At 37.0% G+C, this 15,050-nt stretch overlaps 1 protein-coding gene and 1 non-coding gene across 2 annotated transcripts; one reads left to right on the top strand and one right to left on the bottom strand.

Annotated features, from left to right (window-relative positions):
* Positions 1-1,045: 1,045 nt before the first annotated feature.
* Positions 1,046-1,152, top strand: LOC127077492 (small nucleolar RNA R71). Its single transcript, XR_007787295.1, has one exon. It is a non-coding gene; the product is annotated as a small nucleolar RNA R71 (small nucleolar RNA).
* Positions 1,153-10,772: 9,620 nt separating this feature from the next.
* LOC127076665 (1-aminocyclopropane-1-carboxylate oxidase homolog 12) lies at positions 10,773-12,504 on the bottom strand. Its single transcript, XM_051018371.1, has 3 exons — positions 11,821-12,504; positions 11,410-11,731; positions 10,773-11,301 (listed from the first exon to the last, which is right to left on the bottom strand). The coding sequence occupies exons 1-3, from the start codon at positions 12,333-12,335 to the stop codon at positions 11,050-11,052; spliced, it is 1,089 nt and encodes a 362-aa protein (XP_050874328.1). The 5' UTR covers positions 12,336-12,504; the 3' UTR covers positions 10,773-11,049.
* Between the last annotated feature and the right edge of the window lie 2,546 nt (positions 12,505-15,050).

Below are 15,050 nucleotides of genomic sequence, written 5' to 3'. Positions count from 1 at the left end.
AAATTTCCCTGCAGTTTTAGAATTTGAGAGTCTTTGAGGATACAAAATGGGTGGTTTATAAGGTGGTGGAGGCACATAAGGTTTTTCTTTCTCTTAGGCCTCTTGGGTATTATCTTCCTTTTCCTTCGGTTCACTTACTTTCTCAGTTGTTGTTTTGTCAGGTTTTTGGTACATGGCAGGATTTTGAAGTCTTGGATCTACGGGTCCGTCTAGTTCTTTTCCACTTCTCAATATAACGAGATTTGCAAGTCCTTTTGGATTAGGTTGTGGCTGTCCAGGAAATGTGCCAGTAGGAGCAGCAGTAGATGCTTGTTGTTGAACCACTTGTGAAATCTGTGTTTCAAGCATTTTGTTGTGAGTGGCTAAAGCGTCTACTTTGCTTGCTAATTGTTTAAGTTGCTCACTAGTGTGTATGTTTTGGTTCAAGAAGTCTTTGTTTGTTTGAGCTTAGGTAGCTCTAAAACTTTCCATCATTAGTTCAAGGTTGGACTTCCTAGGAATGTTAGGAGCATTAGTAGCTGGCTTTTGATATCCAGGTGGAACAACAGGTGTTTGGCCAGGTGCATACAGGGCGTTGTTGTTCTTGTACGAAAAGTTAGGATGGTTTTTCCAACCTGGGTTGTAGGTATTCGAATAAGGGTTTCCTTGTGCATAATTTAATTGATCAGTGTTGACTCCTGCTAATATCTGACATTCTGGTGCAGTGTGTCCAGGAATTCCATATAACGCGCAGTTTGGAGTTACGGCAGCCACGGTGGCTGCGGGTGGTATGGTCAAGTTGTCTAACTTTTGAACAAGGGCATCTACCTTTGCATGGACATGGTCAAGGCTACTGATTTCGTACATTCCACCTTTTGTTTGAGACTTTTCTACTGGAGTTCTTTCACCTCCCCATTGGCAATGGTTTTGGGCCATGTTTTCAATGAGTTGATAGGCTTCGTTGTATGGCTTGTCCATAAGTGCACCGCCAGCGGCAACGTCTACTGTCAGTCTTGTGTTAAATAGAAGCCCATTGTAAAATGTGTGAATGATCACCCAGTCTTCGAGACTGTGATGTGGACACATCTTCATCATGTCTTTGTGTCTCTCCCACGCGTCGTAGAGAGACTCTGCATCTTTTTGTCGAAATCTGTTGATTTGAGCTCTCAGCGTAGCAGTTTTGCTCGGCGGAAAATATCGGGCTAAGAAAACATTCTTTAGTTCTTCCCATGTAGTGATTGAGTTGGATGGCAAGGATTGCAACCAAGCCCAAGCTCTGTCTCTTAGAGAGAAAGGAAAAAGGCGTAGTCTTATCGCATCTTAAGATACACCATTCGCCTTTACAGTGTCTGCGTACTACACAAACTTGGTCAAATGTTCATTAGGGTCGTCTGTGGGGTTTCCAGCAAATTGATGTTGTTGGACAGTTGATAACACTGAGGATTTCAACTCGAAATCGTTTCGATCAATAGCAGGGGCCGCAATTCTGTTGTGAGGTTCTTGTTGGGACGGGGTAGCGTAGAACTTAAGAGGACGATTCTGAGGTCCTATTGCAGCCATGGTTGGTTTTTCAACTGGTTCAGTAGTAGGAAAGAAGATATCGGGAATATTGTATCTTTGTTGGTACTCTAGTATTCTGCGTCTTAAATATAAGAAACACTCTAATTCTGCGATTGGTGGTTCTAAGTTTTCGCCTTGTGAGCGAGTGTTTGGCATACAATCGAGAAATAAGGGAAAGGAAATTAGTTTTTACCTCAGTCTATACTACGCAACGAAAGAATCACACTATTTGACTAAATCAGTCCCCGTCAACGACGCCAAAAACTTGATACGTGGTCGTGACTGTATATAAAATATAGTCTATCGGACACTTGACTGCAAGTGCACAGTCTAGTCGTTTAGTTTTAAAAGATATCGAACCCACAGGGACCGATGGTCAAACTAATGTTATCGATGTTACTATGTTTAACTAAGGCGATGATTTTTAGAGGTTCGGTTCAACAAAAATTAAATCTATTGAAAATTAAGTTTTTAAGAAAATATTAATGAAGGGATATTGTAAGACCCCAATTTTGTCCCTAAGATCCCTCATGGCATCATATCATAACATTGCATTGCCTCAAGGGTCATTGGGCACCTTGCTTCCTTCCCTGTGGATGAGGGACCTTTCTTGGGAGTGATTCTTGATCACCAAGCATTGCTTGCATTTGTATATCATTGTTTTTCTTTTAATCACAAACCAAAATGTACAAAAATATGTCATTAACATTTGTCTTGCAGCTTAAGCAGTCAACAGGTTAAGGCAATTCAAGTGAATCCTTTGTGCAAAAGATGAAGTTTCCATTGAGATATGGATCATGTGATCATTATTTTGAGCTTATGTGAGCTATAGGTTCATTTTGGAGCAAATTCCCAAGTGGCAAAGGCCCCAAGTTCATCAGAACATTTTCAGGTCATCTAAGGACCAATGCAGTCAACTGAAAAGTCAACTGTGGGTTTTGAATTGAGAATTGAGTTTCTTCATCCCATTCATGTCCAAACAATGCTTATTCATCATGTCAAAGATCAATGTTGAAGAATTTGAAGTCAAAGCAAAAGTTTCCAAAAATGGAAAGTGACCTATAATTTCAACTTTCCAAAAATGGAAAGTTTTGGTCCAACTTCAACTCAACTTTCCAACATCAAAGAAGCTCCAAATGAATTTTTGTCCAACATGAAAGTTGAATATCTCTCTCTCCCATTTCCAAAAAGTCCAAGATCATGATCATCTGATGAATGGTTGAGGAGATATGGTCCAATCATTGCCAAGTGTGCATGGAACTTCAAATGGCCATATCTTTTGATTCATAACTCCAAATTTGGTGCCTCTTTTTCTAAAATGCTTCTCATGACATGAAGTTTCCAAATCATTCATCACATTGCATGAATTTCCATCATGTGATCATTTGCTATTTCAAGTCAATTTTGGAGGGAAAATGGCCAATTTGAAATTGGTGCATTGTATGGACCAAATGCCATTGCCAACATGTGCATGGGAAGATTTTGAGTGAAATTGAGCTCCCATATGGCACTGTTCACGCATGCATTAGCCATGCACCTCCAATTTGCAAATTTTGGTCATAACACCTTATCTTGATTAATCACAACTAAACCATGCCTAATTTTGATTAGTATGTGATTAAGACTTCATATATATTCATAACCATAACAGAATTGAGGAGGATTCTAGATCTAGATCTCAAAATTCTCTCTCCCTCCAAAAATATCTCCTAATCACAATTCAAATTTCTTCAACATAGCACCTTGTTTTTATTGAAGATTCATGATCAGTGAGTTGGATTGAGTGTGAATCCAGTTTTTGTTTGAAGAATTTGAGCATAATCAAGCAGTTGAAGCTCAAGAACTCAAGAATGGAAGTGGATTGTTAAGCTAGATCTACACGGTTTCAAGCTTCATTTTCTTCATCAAACATCATAGCAAGTGTTCTGGAGGATATTTGGAGCTTGCCAAGCCTTGGATCGTGCATTTCAAGAAGCTGCTCTTCAAGAGGTTCAGTTTTCGAATCTCATAATTATGCAATTCATTAACATGTTCATGTAGATCTTTCTTTGCTGATAATTCTGAGCTAAATTTCACATAATTTGGTGCATTATTGAGTGAGATATGCTTAATTAAAGTTTGATGCATCAATTTTATTTTGCTCGATTCTCATTGATCTTGATGAATTAGGATTAGATGTTGCTTGATTTGTGATCTCCATGGCATAAGGTTTCGTTTGATATAAAATTTATCAAGTTCTGGAAAAATTCGTTTGAACCTCATACTGTTCATTATCGTCTTCGCGAGGAAGACGATGTAGCGTCCACGTAGCGACCGTTTTGCGTCCGCCTGGTTCTTGCTGACGCTGGCTAGGGTTTGGTCCCACTCAGATTCCACATGTGCGCTTTGATTGGTCTAGCTTTGTTTGACTGCGCCACATAAGCTGTTGACCGCCACCTGTTTAAATGAAACGACTGTGTTTCGGTTTAGCTTGGCGCGCCTCTTTTGAATTGCAACCGGCTTCGATTCCTGGCGCAAGCTATTTTCAAATTAATACATCAATTATGCATTCCCTCCATAATTTCCATATATGCTTCATTTTCATTTCAAATTTTTTTTAGCCAACTTTGAAAATTCATAATAAATTGAAAAATGCTTCAAATAATCCCTGGTTTTTTGCTACTTGTTCATTGAGATGTCCTCTATTTTATGATGTTAAATTCTGAAGTTGTGCATGGCTGGATTTTGAATTGTGGCTGAGTATGTGAACATGTATGCTTTTGTGACCTTGCTTCATTCATGCTAGTGTGAAATGCTTGATATTGATCCAAATGCCATGAAATTTTGCATGATTGTTCCTAACATGTTAATGGATGTTTGAGGCTTGATTATGCAATTTTCTCATTTACCATTTCTATTTTACACACATGTTTGCATGGTGTGACAATATGTGTCACACAATTTGATGATCAACTTGTGCAATTTCATTTCCATATCAAATGACTTCTGTTGATTCTGATTTTTTTGTATGATGATTGTATTGGATGTGTTGAATGCTCATGAGTTTTTCCAGAATTATTTGAATCATTTCTGTTTTGATTTGGAATTTTCATTCTCAATGTCCAAATGTGTGCTTTGAAATTGTCTTTGACTTCTCTTGCACATGAATTAAAGTTGCTTAATGATTTTGATTTGGTCCTTTTTAGGACATATTCATATGTGTTTGAAGTTGCATTGTGTTGAATATTAGCCCCTGTTTTGAATTTTTTCTTCACCTTTGACCCTAGGCCTTGACCTAGTGGTTTGTACTTACATGTGAGCTTTGAATTTCAGGACCAAGCACCTAATCTCCATGGTTGATGTTGCTTCATCATTTGAATGTTGATATTTGCTATTGATTGCTAACATTTGGTTGTTTTGTAGGTTGATGATAATTCACTTGAGTTTGCCTTATGGCTTATATATTGTACATTGGGATTGTCTGTTTGTTGTTGACTGTTGTCTGTTTGTCTGAATACTGTACTGATTTGTTTAGTTGTTTACACAGGTACCTAAGTTGCTTTAAGTTCATTTGAACTTTGCTTTGCTTGTGGTTGGCATACCACTTAGGTATAATCCCTATTCTTCATGTAGTCTGGAAGACCTGTCATGTTATTTTGGCAGGCACCTGTCTGAAGCCCTCCTTAAGAGGCCATGTCTTTGTTTGTTTAATTTTGTGCCAAGCAGGTTAAGTCCTCTTAAGAGGCAATTGGCAGATAGAAGGGATGTGTAATCCATCCCCTGCTATTCAGTTGTGTCTTTCATCTTGCTCACACCATGTGTTGGTGCAATTTGAATAAAAACCCAAAATCTTGTATATAGAGTCAGTCATTGTGGAATAGAGTTCCTCATTCTGGACTCCCACACTTTCTATTGATTAAAGCTCTCCCAGGCCAGGGATAAGAGCTATGAGGCATAACCCTCATCTCCCATTTCATCTGCTTCATCCTAACTCTCAATGTTAGGGTTAAGAGCTCAAACACCCATTTCCAGTTGGCTTGTTTGTCGAGGTTGATGTGACCCCTTGACTAAAGCCTAACCTTGCTTGAGCCTATTGATTGTGTATAGTGTGTGATAATTGACTGCTTGTTTGCTTATTTGCCTATTTGTGCATAATTGTTTGTGCCTCTGTGCATTTGCTTTCATCTTTGAGCATTAATTGTACATCATTTCATGATCATTGTTCATACTTTGTGACATTTTATTTTGTCCATTAAGGAGCCAATTGTAAGTCCATTTATTGGCAGTTGTTTCCTGTGATCTGGTAGGAGTTGGGACTAAGACCATTGATTGGCATTCCATTTCCTTGGAGTCGAGTGTAAGACCATTTATTGGCAACTTGTTTCCTCTTGCTTATTGCATTTGTTTTCCTTGCTTTGTGAGGCTAGTATAAATCCATTGATTGGTATCTGGTTTCCATGTTTTCTTTGTTTTGTGAGACTAGTGTAAGTCCATTGATTGACATATGGTATCCATCATTGTTTTGTGAGTCTGGTATAAGTCCATTGATTGGCATCTGGTTTCCATTTATGTTGGCTTTTTTCTGATCAATTGTTTATCTGTTATCTACTTGTTGCCTTTTCCAAAGGAATCACTTGGATCATCTACATATGATCTCAAGAGGTGAACACCTAAGAAGTTTTGCATCCCTTAACCTCCCACCCTTTTTGTTCTTTAAACCTCCATTTGCATGTTAACCCAAACCAAAAAACTTTGTGCAAACATTTTCATTTCTTTTCAAACTAGAAACCTAGGCCTTAAGCCTCTGATTTTCAAACTTCATTTTCACAATACTTCTTTTGAATTGAATTCTAATCATACTTTGACTTCATTTTGTGAATAAATCCTAAACGGTTAATTTCACTCACTCAATTGCTTTTGTGGCTCTTGTCCACTTCTTGATAAGTTTTCATACATTAGCCATAGATCTCAATTATCTTAGTGGTTGATGTAAATCTCACCTTTTGTCCTTAGTGATTCAATTGTAAGACTTCCTTGCTTATTATAGGGCATGGTCCCTCACTAGCAAGTTGAAGCTTTTCTCACATGGTGGACTTGTGGTTGTATAGGTTGAGTTTTCTCCCATGAATAATGAAAGACCTTAGGGCTTTTGTTTAAAATCAATCCACTTACTTTTTGGAAATCTTTTAGCCGAACTACGAGGTTTTGATCCTGTAAAGGTACGTAGGCAATGGTTATCCATCCAAACACAAAAATAATAAAAATTGTATATTCTTCTCTCATCCTCCCAATCAATGTTTGCACAATAAATATTTTCATAAACAATATCTTTTGCAACAATTTGTAAAAAGGGTTCCCTAGGAGTACCTAGGATGCTTTGGGTGCCTAACACCTTCCCTTTGCATAATTACCCCCTTACCCAGATCTCTGACCTTTTCATTAGTTTTCTCGTGTAAAACTTCTTAGGCTTTTGTTCGCTTTTTAGCCATTCCTTTGGATAAATAAAAGTGCGGTGGCGACTCTATCTTTGTATGCTTTGCTTTTGATTTAGTCAATAAATCATAAAGTGACGAATACACCGCTACAGATATCAGTATGCAACGCATTAATTGTAAGGGATTCGATAAGTCACCGGTGTATATTTTAATTACCAAATACCTTTCAATAGAAAATACTCATTTAAAGGGCTTTATCTCACACTCTCGTGATTGTTGACTCGGAGTATACTTTTAAGTCAGAATGCACGCTCTCGCTGTCCCATTTGAAGTTAAAAATACTTTTTGAAAATAAATAAATTCTAATTGCTTTTAAAGTGCTCTTGCTGTTTTTAAAATCAATGCCTAGTTTTTACTATCCAGTTCGACCCTCACGCTCTCGTGATTGTCGGTTCTAACCTTAGTTAATTTCTCAATCTCGTGGCAAAACCGTATTAAATAGCTTCTCACTCTCGTGACAAAGTTAATTAAATTCAAATTAAAAACCACAGCCAGTAAGATTATTTGAGAAAAGAAGTTTACACCGATTATTATTAAATCCCGTCTAATTAAATTGTTTACATACCGATACCGGTAGTTTAGCCGGACATGTTAAATAATGCAAATACAGATGAACGAAAACAATTTAACAATAAAGCAAACATGATCATTTAATAATAAAGCGATAATAATAATTGAATAAAAACCTGGAACTTTGATTAATTGAATAGGCTGAATCTTGAAGTACTTGAGCAGTCCTCCACAGGTCGGTAGGATTCTGCTTCTGCGAAACAAATGCTTAAACTAAACTAACTAAGTTGCAGTAGTTCCCCAATGTAGGAAACTACTACTTTTGACTAAGTGAAAAAAAGAAAGGAAAGGGAAAAATAAAAGCTCTGAACGGAAAGGTAAACAAATTGCGGTAAAAGAAAATAATGCTTGCTGAAGAAAAATACGTGAAAACAAAATTGCAGAAGCGAAAAAAGGCAGAGAGATAGGATGAGCGAGCCCCCGGAAATTTCCAACTTCCATTCTTTTATAGTACCCCTTGGTCTTCGTGCTTGAGAAAAATAAGGAGGACTTAGTTGAGGGAGGGATTCACGAGAAGGTGGTTTAAGAAGCGAAAACTAGGGCGACGTGGATCACTTCTGTTTGAAACCCATTACGCTGACTTTGCATACGTGACAACCGTGATGGATTTGTGGCGTCCGTCACAATCAAGGCGTGACGATCGTGATGGGGTGTGTGACGAGCGTCACATGCACAAAATTCATATATTCTGGTTTTTCTGTTGTTTCTCTTCTGTTTCTTCTTCTTTTCCTCCCTTTTCTATACTTTGCTCATTTAAGCATGGGAATTAAAATACCTGCAAAAATAGCTCGAACACTTGCGGAATAATCGGAATATAAATGAAAACGATACGATTTTCGAATGCAAATCAAGGCAAATATACGATACATTTTCGTGTTATCACTCTTCCAGAGTTGTACTGTTCAAATCCTTTGACACTTTCAGTGTTGTCACCATTGGCCTCCATTTTTTGGAAGGCTTTTGATTATTTTCTTTACGCGATCTGCAGTAGTATAAACTTTGTCCAAAACTTTCAAACCAGCAACAAGAGTTTGAAACCTTGAGAACATACCCTTAATGATTTCCTCTTCTTCCACTTTGAAAACCTCGTATTTTTGAATCAAGGGCAGAGCCTTGGTTTCATTCACCTGATCATTTCCTTCGTGAGTCATTTTTAAAGAATCAAATATAGACTTAGTTGAGTCTTCATTTGTGATCTTTTCGTACTTAGTGTAGGAAATAGCATTTAACAAAATTGATCTTAATTTGTGGTGATTTTTGTTATCTTTCTTTTGAGTTTCACTCGTTTTTCTTCTGTGAAGCTTATCACCACTTAGGTTCACTGAATGTGTGTAGTCATCTACTATCATACCCCATAAATCTGCATCATATCCAAGGAAGAAACTTTCAATTTTGTCCTTCCAATAATCAAATGTTTCTCCATAAAAAATGGGAGGTTTAGAAAAGTAATGATCATTTTTGTTTGTATATGAATTCTCACCAGAGGTAGATGCCATTTTGTGTTTCAATAAAGAGATGGATCTTTATCTGTCACGGTTAAGTGTTTTGACACAAAGTTTTCAATACAAAACTGGAGCTCTGATTCCAATTGAAGGTTCAAGAAACACAAGAAAATTGGGGGGGGGGGGGGGGGGGGGGTTGAATTGGGTTTCAAGAATGATAGTTTTTCGAAATCCAAAACAACACCTTAAAACAACAAACAGAATGATAAAGAACACAAGGATTTTTATCCTGATTCGCCGCTAACAAGGCTAACTCCAGTCCATCCACCTGGATGATTTTACTTCGACAAGGACTTAATCCAATAATCAAACCTGATTACAAATGCAATGACAACCAATCCCGAATTTCTTTGGGATCTGACCCAACTAGTCTCTTAAGAAAACTGACGATCACTGACTTCTTAAGACCTGACCTACCTTGTCGCTTCAGAAGATTTCTCAATAACAACCTGGTACTGACTCCTCAAGAGCCTGGCCTAACCTGGTCGCTTGAGGATTACAATTAAAATTGTAATAACAATTTTTGTGTTTACAAATGCTTCTCAAAAGCAGATACACAAGTTTACAATCAAGTTCTACACTTAACAAGAATATACAATGATCTTTGTTCTAAGTGTTTAAGTGTAAGAAACACTTCTTATTTGTTTCTGAGTGTGAGCGTTGATATAGTTTTGTGCATGTTTTCAAGTCTGCTTGTCGGTCTTCCACTTCAATCTTCAATGTCCTCTTAAAATAGATGCAAAATAGATCTATTGGAGGTGAAGATGAAAATATCCTCTAGGTATCCATTGGAGAAGATCACTTCAAACGAAACACTAGTGTGGCGCTGTAGCCTTTAGTTGGTGAAGATGATTGAACGCAGAAGACTTCTTTTATACATAGTACAATACTTTATGGAAAAAGTAGATTTGCTTATGTACATCAGTCACATCAAATCTTTTGTTGACTTTTGTACAACTTCCATTCAGAGGTTTATGATATTTGTTGTTGAAGCTTGAGTAGCGTTTTCAAGGTCTTTCTTCAGAATCTTTGGTGAGACTTCAATATATATATATATATATATATATATATATATATATATATATATATATATATATATATATATATATATATATATATATATATATATATTGTTCTCTTACGTTTTGTTATCATCAAAACTTAAGGATAATGGTAGAATCAAACTTGTTCCAACAGTTTCCGTTATTATTCTTGTTAAGAACTCAATTGCACATTGGAGAAACAAGTATATTGAGGTAAGGATCCACTACTTGAGAGAATTTGTTAGTGAAAAAAGGTTGAGATTGAGTAACGTGGAAGTGAAGACCAAACGGCCGATTTGTTGATCAAAGGAGTCACCATTTTTCTCTCCCTCTTCCTCTGTGCACACTCAAGTATTCACCATTTTTCACCATCCTTATGGCTCTCAAGTTTCAGCAGTGTCCACATTTAGGCAGCCGTCGAAACAAACACCACTTAAAATGTGTTTGGAAAAGAGAAAAATCACATTGTCAACGCAGAATTGATTGAAAACTACGTATTGAAGAATTGATACAACTAGTGCTCAACATACTAATTAGACCTCTGACACATACTCAAGATAAGAAGGCCACAAAACAAAATAAGATCAACCAAAATCAAGAAATTAAACCGGTTGGGGTTCAAGAAATGGATCCAAAGAAGGGTATTCAAATGCAAAGGCATCATCAATTACTTCATATGACTGTTATTCAAAACCAAGAAATTGATGCATCAGTGTATCAGCCACCAAAGGCAACGATTCAGTTAAGAAAGTTTATATGCTTTGTAATTCTCCCATAGCATAAAACAGAAACCACATCATATTTGTAGTTCATATCACAATCATGTGGAATTCATAACAAACTACACCATCATAAACTGACCAAGTTTATTCTCCTCAATTATGTGTATGAGCTAATCTTTTTTCTTCCCTAGTGCCTAGTTCAAATTCTGTAATGTGCCAGAGCAGAAGTACCATCTAATCCTTTTGCATTAAAGTAGGCTACATATTCAGCAACTGTAGTTTCTCTGTACTTGGGAGGATTCTCTTCTGATAAAAGCTCCTTCATAGGTCCATACAGCTTTGAGGATGACCTAAAACCTGTGGAGAAAAAGCATGCAACAGATATTCTTGGACCGACACGATTTGCAAGTACTCTGTGTTCAACACTCTTGAATCTGTCATTTGTTATAAGCTGCATTTCAAACAAACAAATAATTAGCTATATATATATATATATATATTTACATCTCTTATCAACTCAAACAAACCAACAAAATATCTTAAACATCAGAAAACATGCCTGCAAAAAATCTCCAACATTAACTATGAGAGCCCCAGGGACAGGTTTAACATCAATCCATTTATCTTGATGAAGAACTTGAAGGCCACCAATATGGTCTTGTAGAAGCACTGTGAGAAAATCATTGTCAGAATGCTTGGTTGTTCCCACAGTCAATTCTGGTTGAGGACATGGAGGATAATAATGGCAAAGAGCAATTAGTCCTTCAGCACAACCCATGTCTTTTAGATGGTTTGGATTCAATCCTAAAGCTTCTGACAACAATTCAAACAGTAAAGTCCCTAAATTCATCATCTGTTTGCCATATTCTAGTAGTATATCTCTGCAAGAATAAGTAAGCAATTAGAAGAAGAAAAAAATTCAACAGCATTAAAGGAGCACCTAAGTTTTACAGACATGCATACAACATACCTGCATACTAGAGGAAAATCTTGTGGATTGGGAGTATCAGGAGCCAAGTAACACATAAAAGTATCTCTCCAATTGAGTGCTGGTGAGCTATAAATATCAAAATTGCTATTATAAATGAATGATTTATCTTGATCTCTTGTATACATACCTTTTTTGATTTCAATATCTTGCTCATGAAACCTCTTAACACAATCCTTCAACTCCTCAAGAACAGTCAAAGGAATTCCATGATTAACAACCTGAAAAAAACCCCAAGTTTCACACGCTTCTTTTATTTTGTGAACAATCCCTTGTTGAATACTTGAATCTTGTTTATTATCGATAACATCTACAAGATCTATGACAGGAATAGCATGGTTTATGTTGTTGGATTTCTGATAATTGTCAGGTTGATGATGGAATAAGGTTGGAATCTTGGTAATACCTGCATCAACAAGTCCTTTGACACCAGCTTTGGTTTCATCAAAGGCTTTGCGTTCATTCAACATAGAATCAAAAATAGGTTTGGTTCCCATTTTTGTGCCTGTTGTGGTTTCTAGAGCTAGAAGTGGTAACTACTAAGTAGAAGAGTTGGTAGAAAAAGCAAGAATTAATGAGCAACCATTAAACCAACCATATTTTATCGGTCTTGGTTTTGTTTAATGTGTTGTCTTATTATTACTCTTACATTTTTTTTATATTGAGACAAACTTATCTATAAAAAGTGATTGCTGTTAGAAATAATTCAAACTCTATATAGTTGTAACTAGCTGTTCAATAGTATGACGTCATGTGTCTCGTAATTTGTAACGTGTATGCTTGTATAAACTAGTTTATTTTTACTGTAATGTAACAAGTTAATTTCAGATATAGAAACTCTTCTCTTTCATTTATCTCTTTTTACTCGTCCTCTTGTTATCACCATTACTATGTATATACTCTAATAACTCGTATCTAGAGTTAGGTCCGATTAGAAGGCTTGCGATACACACAATGGTGTAAATTGGTGCAACCTTCACAACGGATCTCCCTGTTCTCAATGAAAAGGATTGAGATCGATGGAGGATGCAGATGAAAGCGATAATGGGTTATCAAGAAGTCACCGAAATTGTAGAAGATGGTTACCAAGCACTTTCCGCAGATCCCACATATGTACAGAAGGCGCTTCACAAAGAGAACGAGAAGAAGGACTGCAAAGCAACATTCTTGATTCATCAATGTGTTGATGAAACATACTTTGAGAAGACTGCAGGAGCTGCAACTTCGCGGGAAGCATGGGAGATTTTGGAAAAGTGCAATGATGGTGCGAAGAAGTTGAAGGTGTGATTATAGACGATGAGGCGTCAATATGAGTTGATACAAATGGAAGAAAAATGAGAAAATAGTTGATTTCTCCAATCGAGTTATCGCTCGTAAAAATGCTATGAAGAATTGTGGTGAGACAATTTTAGATAAAACGATTGTTGAAAAGGTTCTAGGACCCTAACCCCCAAATTTGATCACATCGTGGTGGCCATAGAAGAATCCAAGAAGATTTAAGAAATGAAGGTCAAAGAATTACAAAGAAGGAGATGAATCAGGTTTTGAAAAACAACCTCTAATATTGATGATGATCACCAATCCAGATCTGCAGAACAACGAAGTATGGTACATAGACTCAGGGTGTTCCAATCATATGACTGAGCATCGAAATCGGCTTGTCAATTTTGACTTAGAGAAGAAAAGCATGGTGAAATTTGCAGATAATAGGGCCACCCAAGATGAAGGAACTGAAAATGTCGTTGTCAAAGAGAAGATGGAAGGCAAGTTGTAATCACAATTGTGTTGTATGTTCCTAGTATGACTACCAACCTGATAAGGCTAGGTCAGCTTTTGGAGAAAGATTTTTCAGCTAAGTCTAGTAAAGATTTCCTGAGGATTCATGACAGAGCAGGAAAACTGGTGATGAAAGCCCCTTTGGCCAAGAATAGAACCTTCAAGGTAAGCCTAAACACCATAGAATCTCAATGTTTTTCTGCTGCTATCTTGAAATAGGATTCATGGTTGTGGCACCTTAAATTAGGCCATTCGAATTTTAGGGATATGAAGCAATTGTGGTCAAAGCGAATGGTAATAGGACTTCCCTTACTTGAAACTTCCAATAAGATTTATGATAAGTGCCTAATTAGCAAGCATTCTAGAAACTCCTCCAGTAACCACACCACTTATAAAGCTAGTGAAGTGTTGAATGTAGTATACTCTGATGTTTATGGACCATTTGATACACCATCACTAGTAAGGAATAGATATTTTGTATCCTTTGGTAATGGCTTGGGCAGGAAGTTATGTATATACCTAATCAAGGTCAAGAGTGATGTGTACAAGACATTCAAAGATTTCAAGGCTCTTATGGAGAAGTAGTCAGGAAAACAAATCAAAACTCTAAGAACAGATGGTGGTGGGGAGTTTACATCAGGAGAGTTTGAAGAATTCTGCAAGGAACAAGGCATAGTTCATGAAGTGACTTCACCTTACACACCCCAACATAATGGTACTGTAGAGAGAAGAAACAAAACCATTCTAAACATGGTTACAAGCATGCTCGAAGAAAAAAATCTTCCTCATAGCTTTTGGGGTGAAGCTGCCATAACTGCAGTACATGTGATGAATAGGTTCCCGACCAAGAGGCTTGGCCCAATGGTTCCAGAAGAAGCTTGGTCAGGAAATAAGCCATCAATCAAGCACTTTAAGATTTTTAAGTCCCTATGCTAAAAAAATATACCTGACCAAAGAAGAAATAAGTTAGATGATAAAAGTGAGAAGATTATTTTTGTAAGGTACAACTCAAATGGATCACACAAGTTATACAATCCATAAAATCAACAAGTCACATTCAACAGGGATGTCTATTTTGATGAAGTTGGTTCATGGAAAGAGCTCCAATCAAAATACAAGATAATTTCTAACATCCAACTTGAATGGGAAGATGCTGACTCGAGGGTAGAAACACAGTATGAAGCAGCAAACAATGAAGCACAAAGAGTTGCAGGCAGACCTACAAGGGAAAGACAGGCTCCATCAAGGTTCAGAGACTATCAAATATATTATGGTGGCACTATTTTAGAAGAAGGTGACTTGGTGCAGCATATGGCTCTCATGGGAGACATGGAACCTATCTCTTTTGAAGAAGTTATCTCAAAGGAAGTAGGGAGACTGGAAATGGAAGAAGAATTGAAGAGTATTGAGAAGAATGATACTTGGGAGATGGTAAA

Source organism: Lathyrus oleraceus, chromosome 4, assembly GCF_024323335.1.
Source record: "Lathyrus oleraceus cultivar Zhongwan6 chromosome 4, CAAS_Psat_ZW6_1.0, whole genome shotgun sequence".
NCBI lineage: Eukaryota > Viridiplantae > Streptophyta > Magnoliopsida > Fabales > Fabaceae > Lathyrus > Lathyrus oleraceus.
This window is presented reverse-complemented; position numbering and strand designations above follow the sequence as displayed.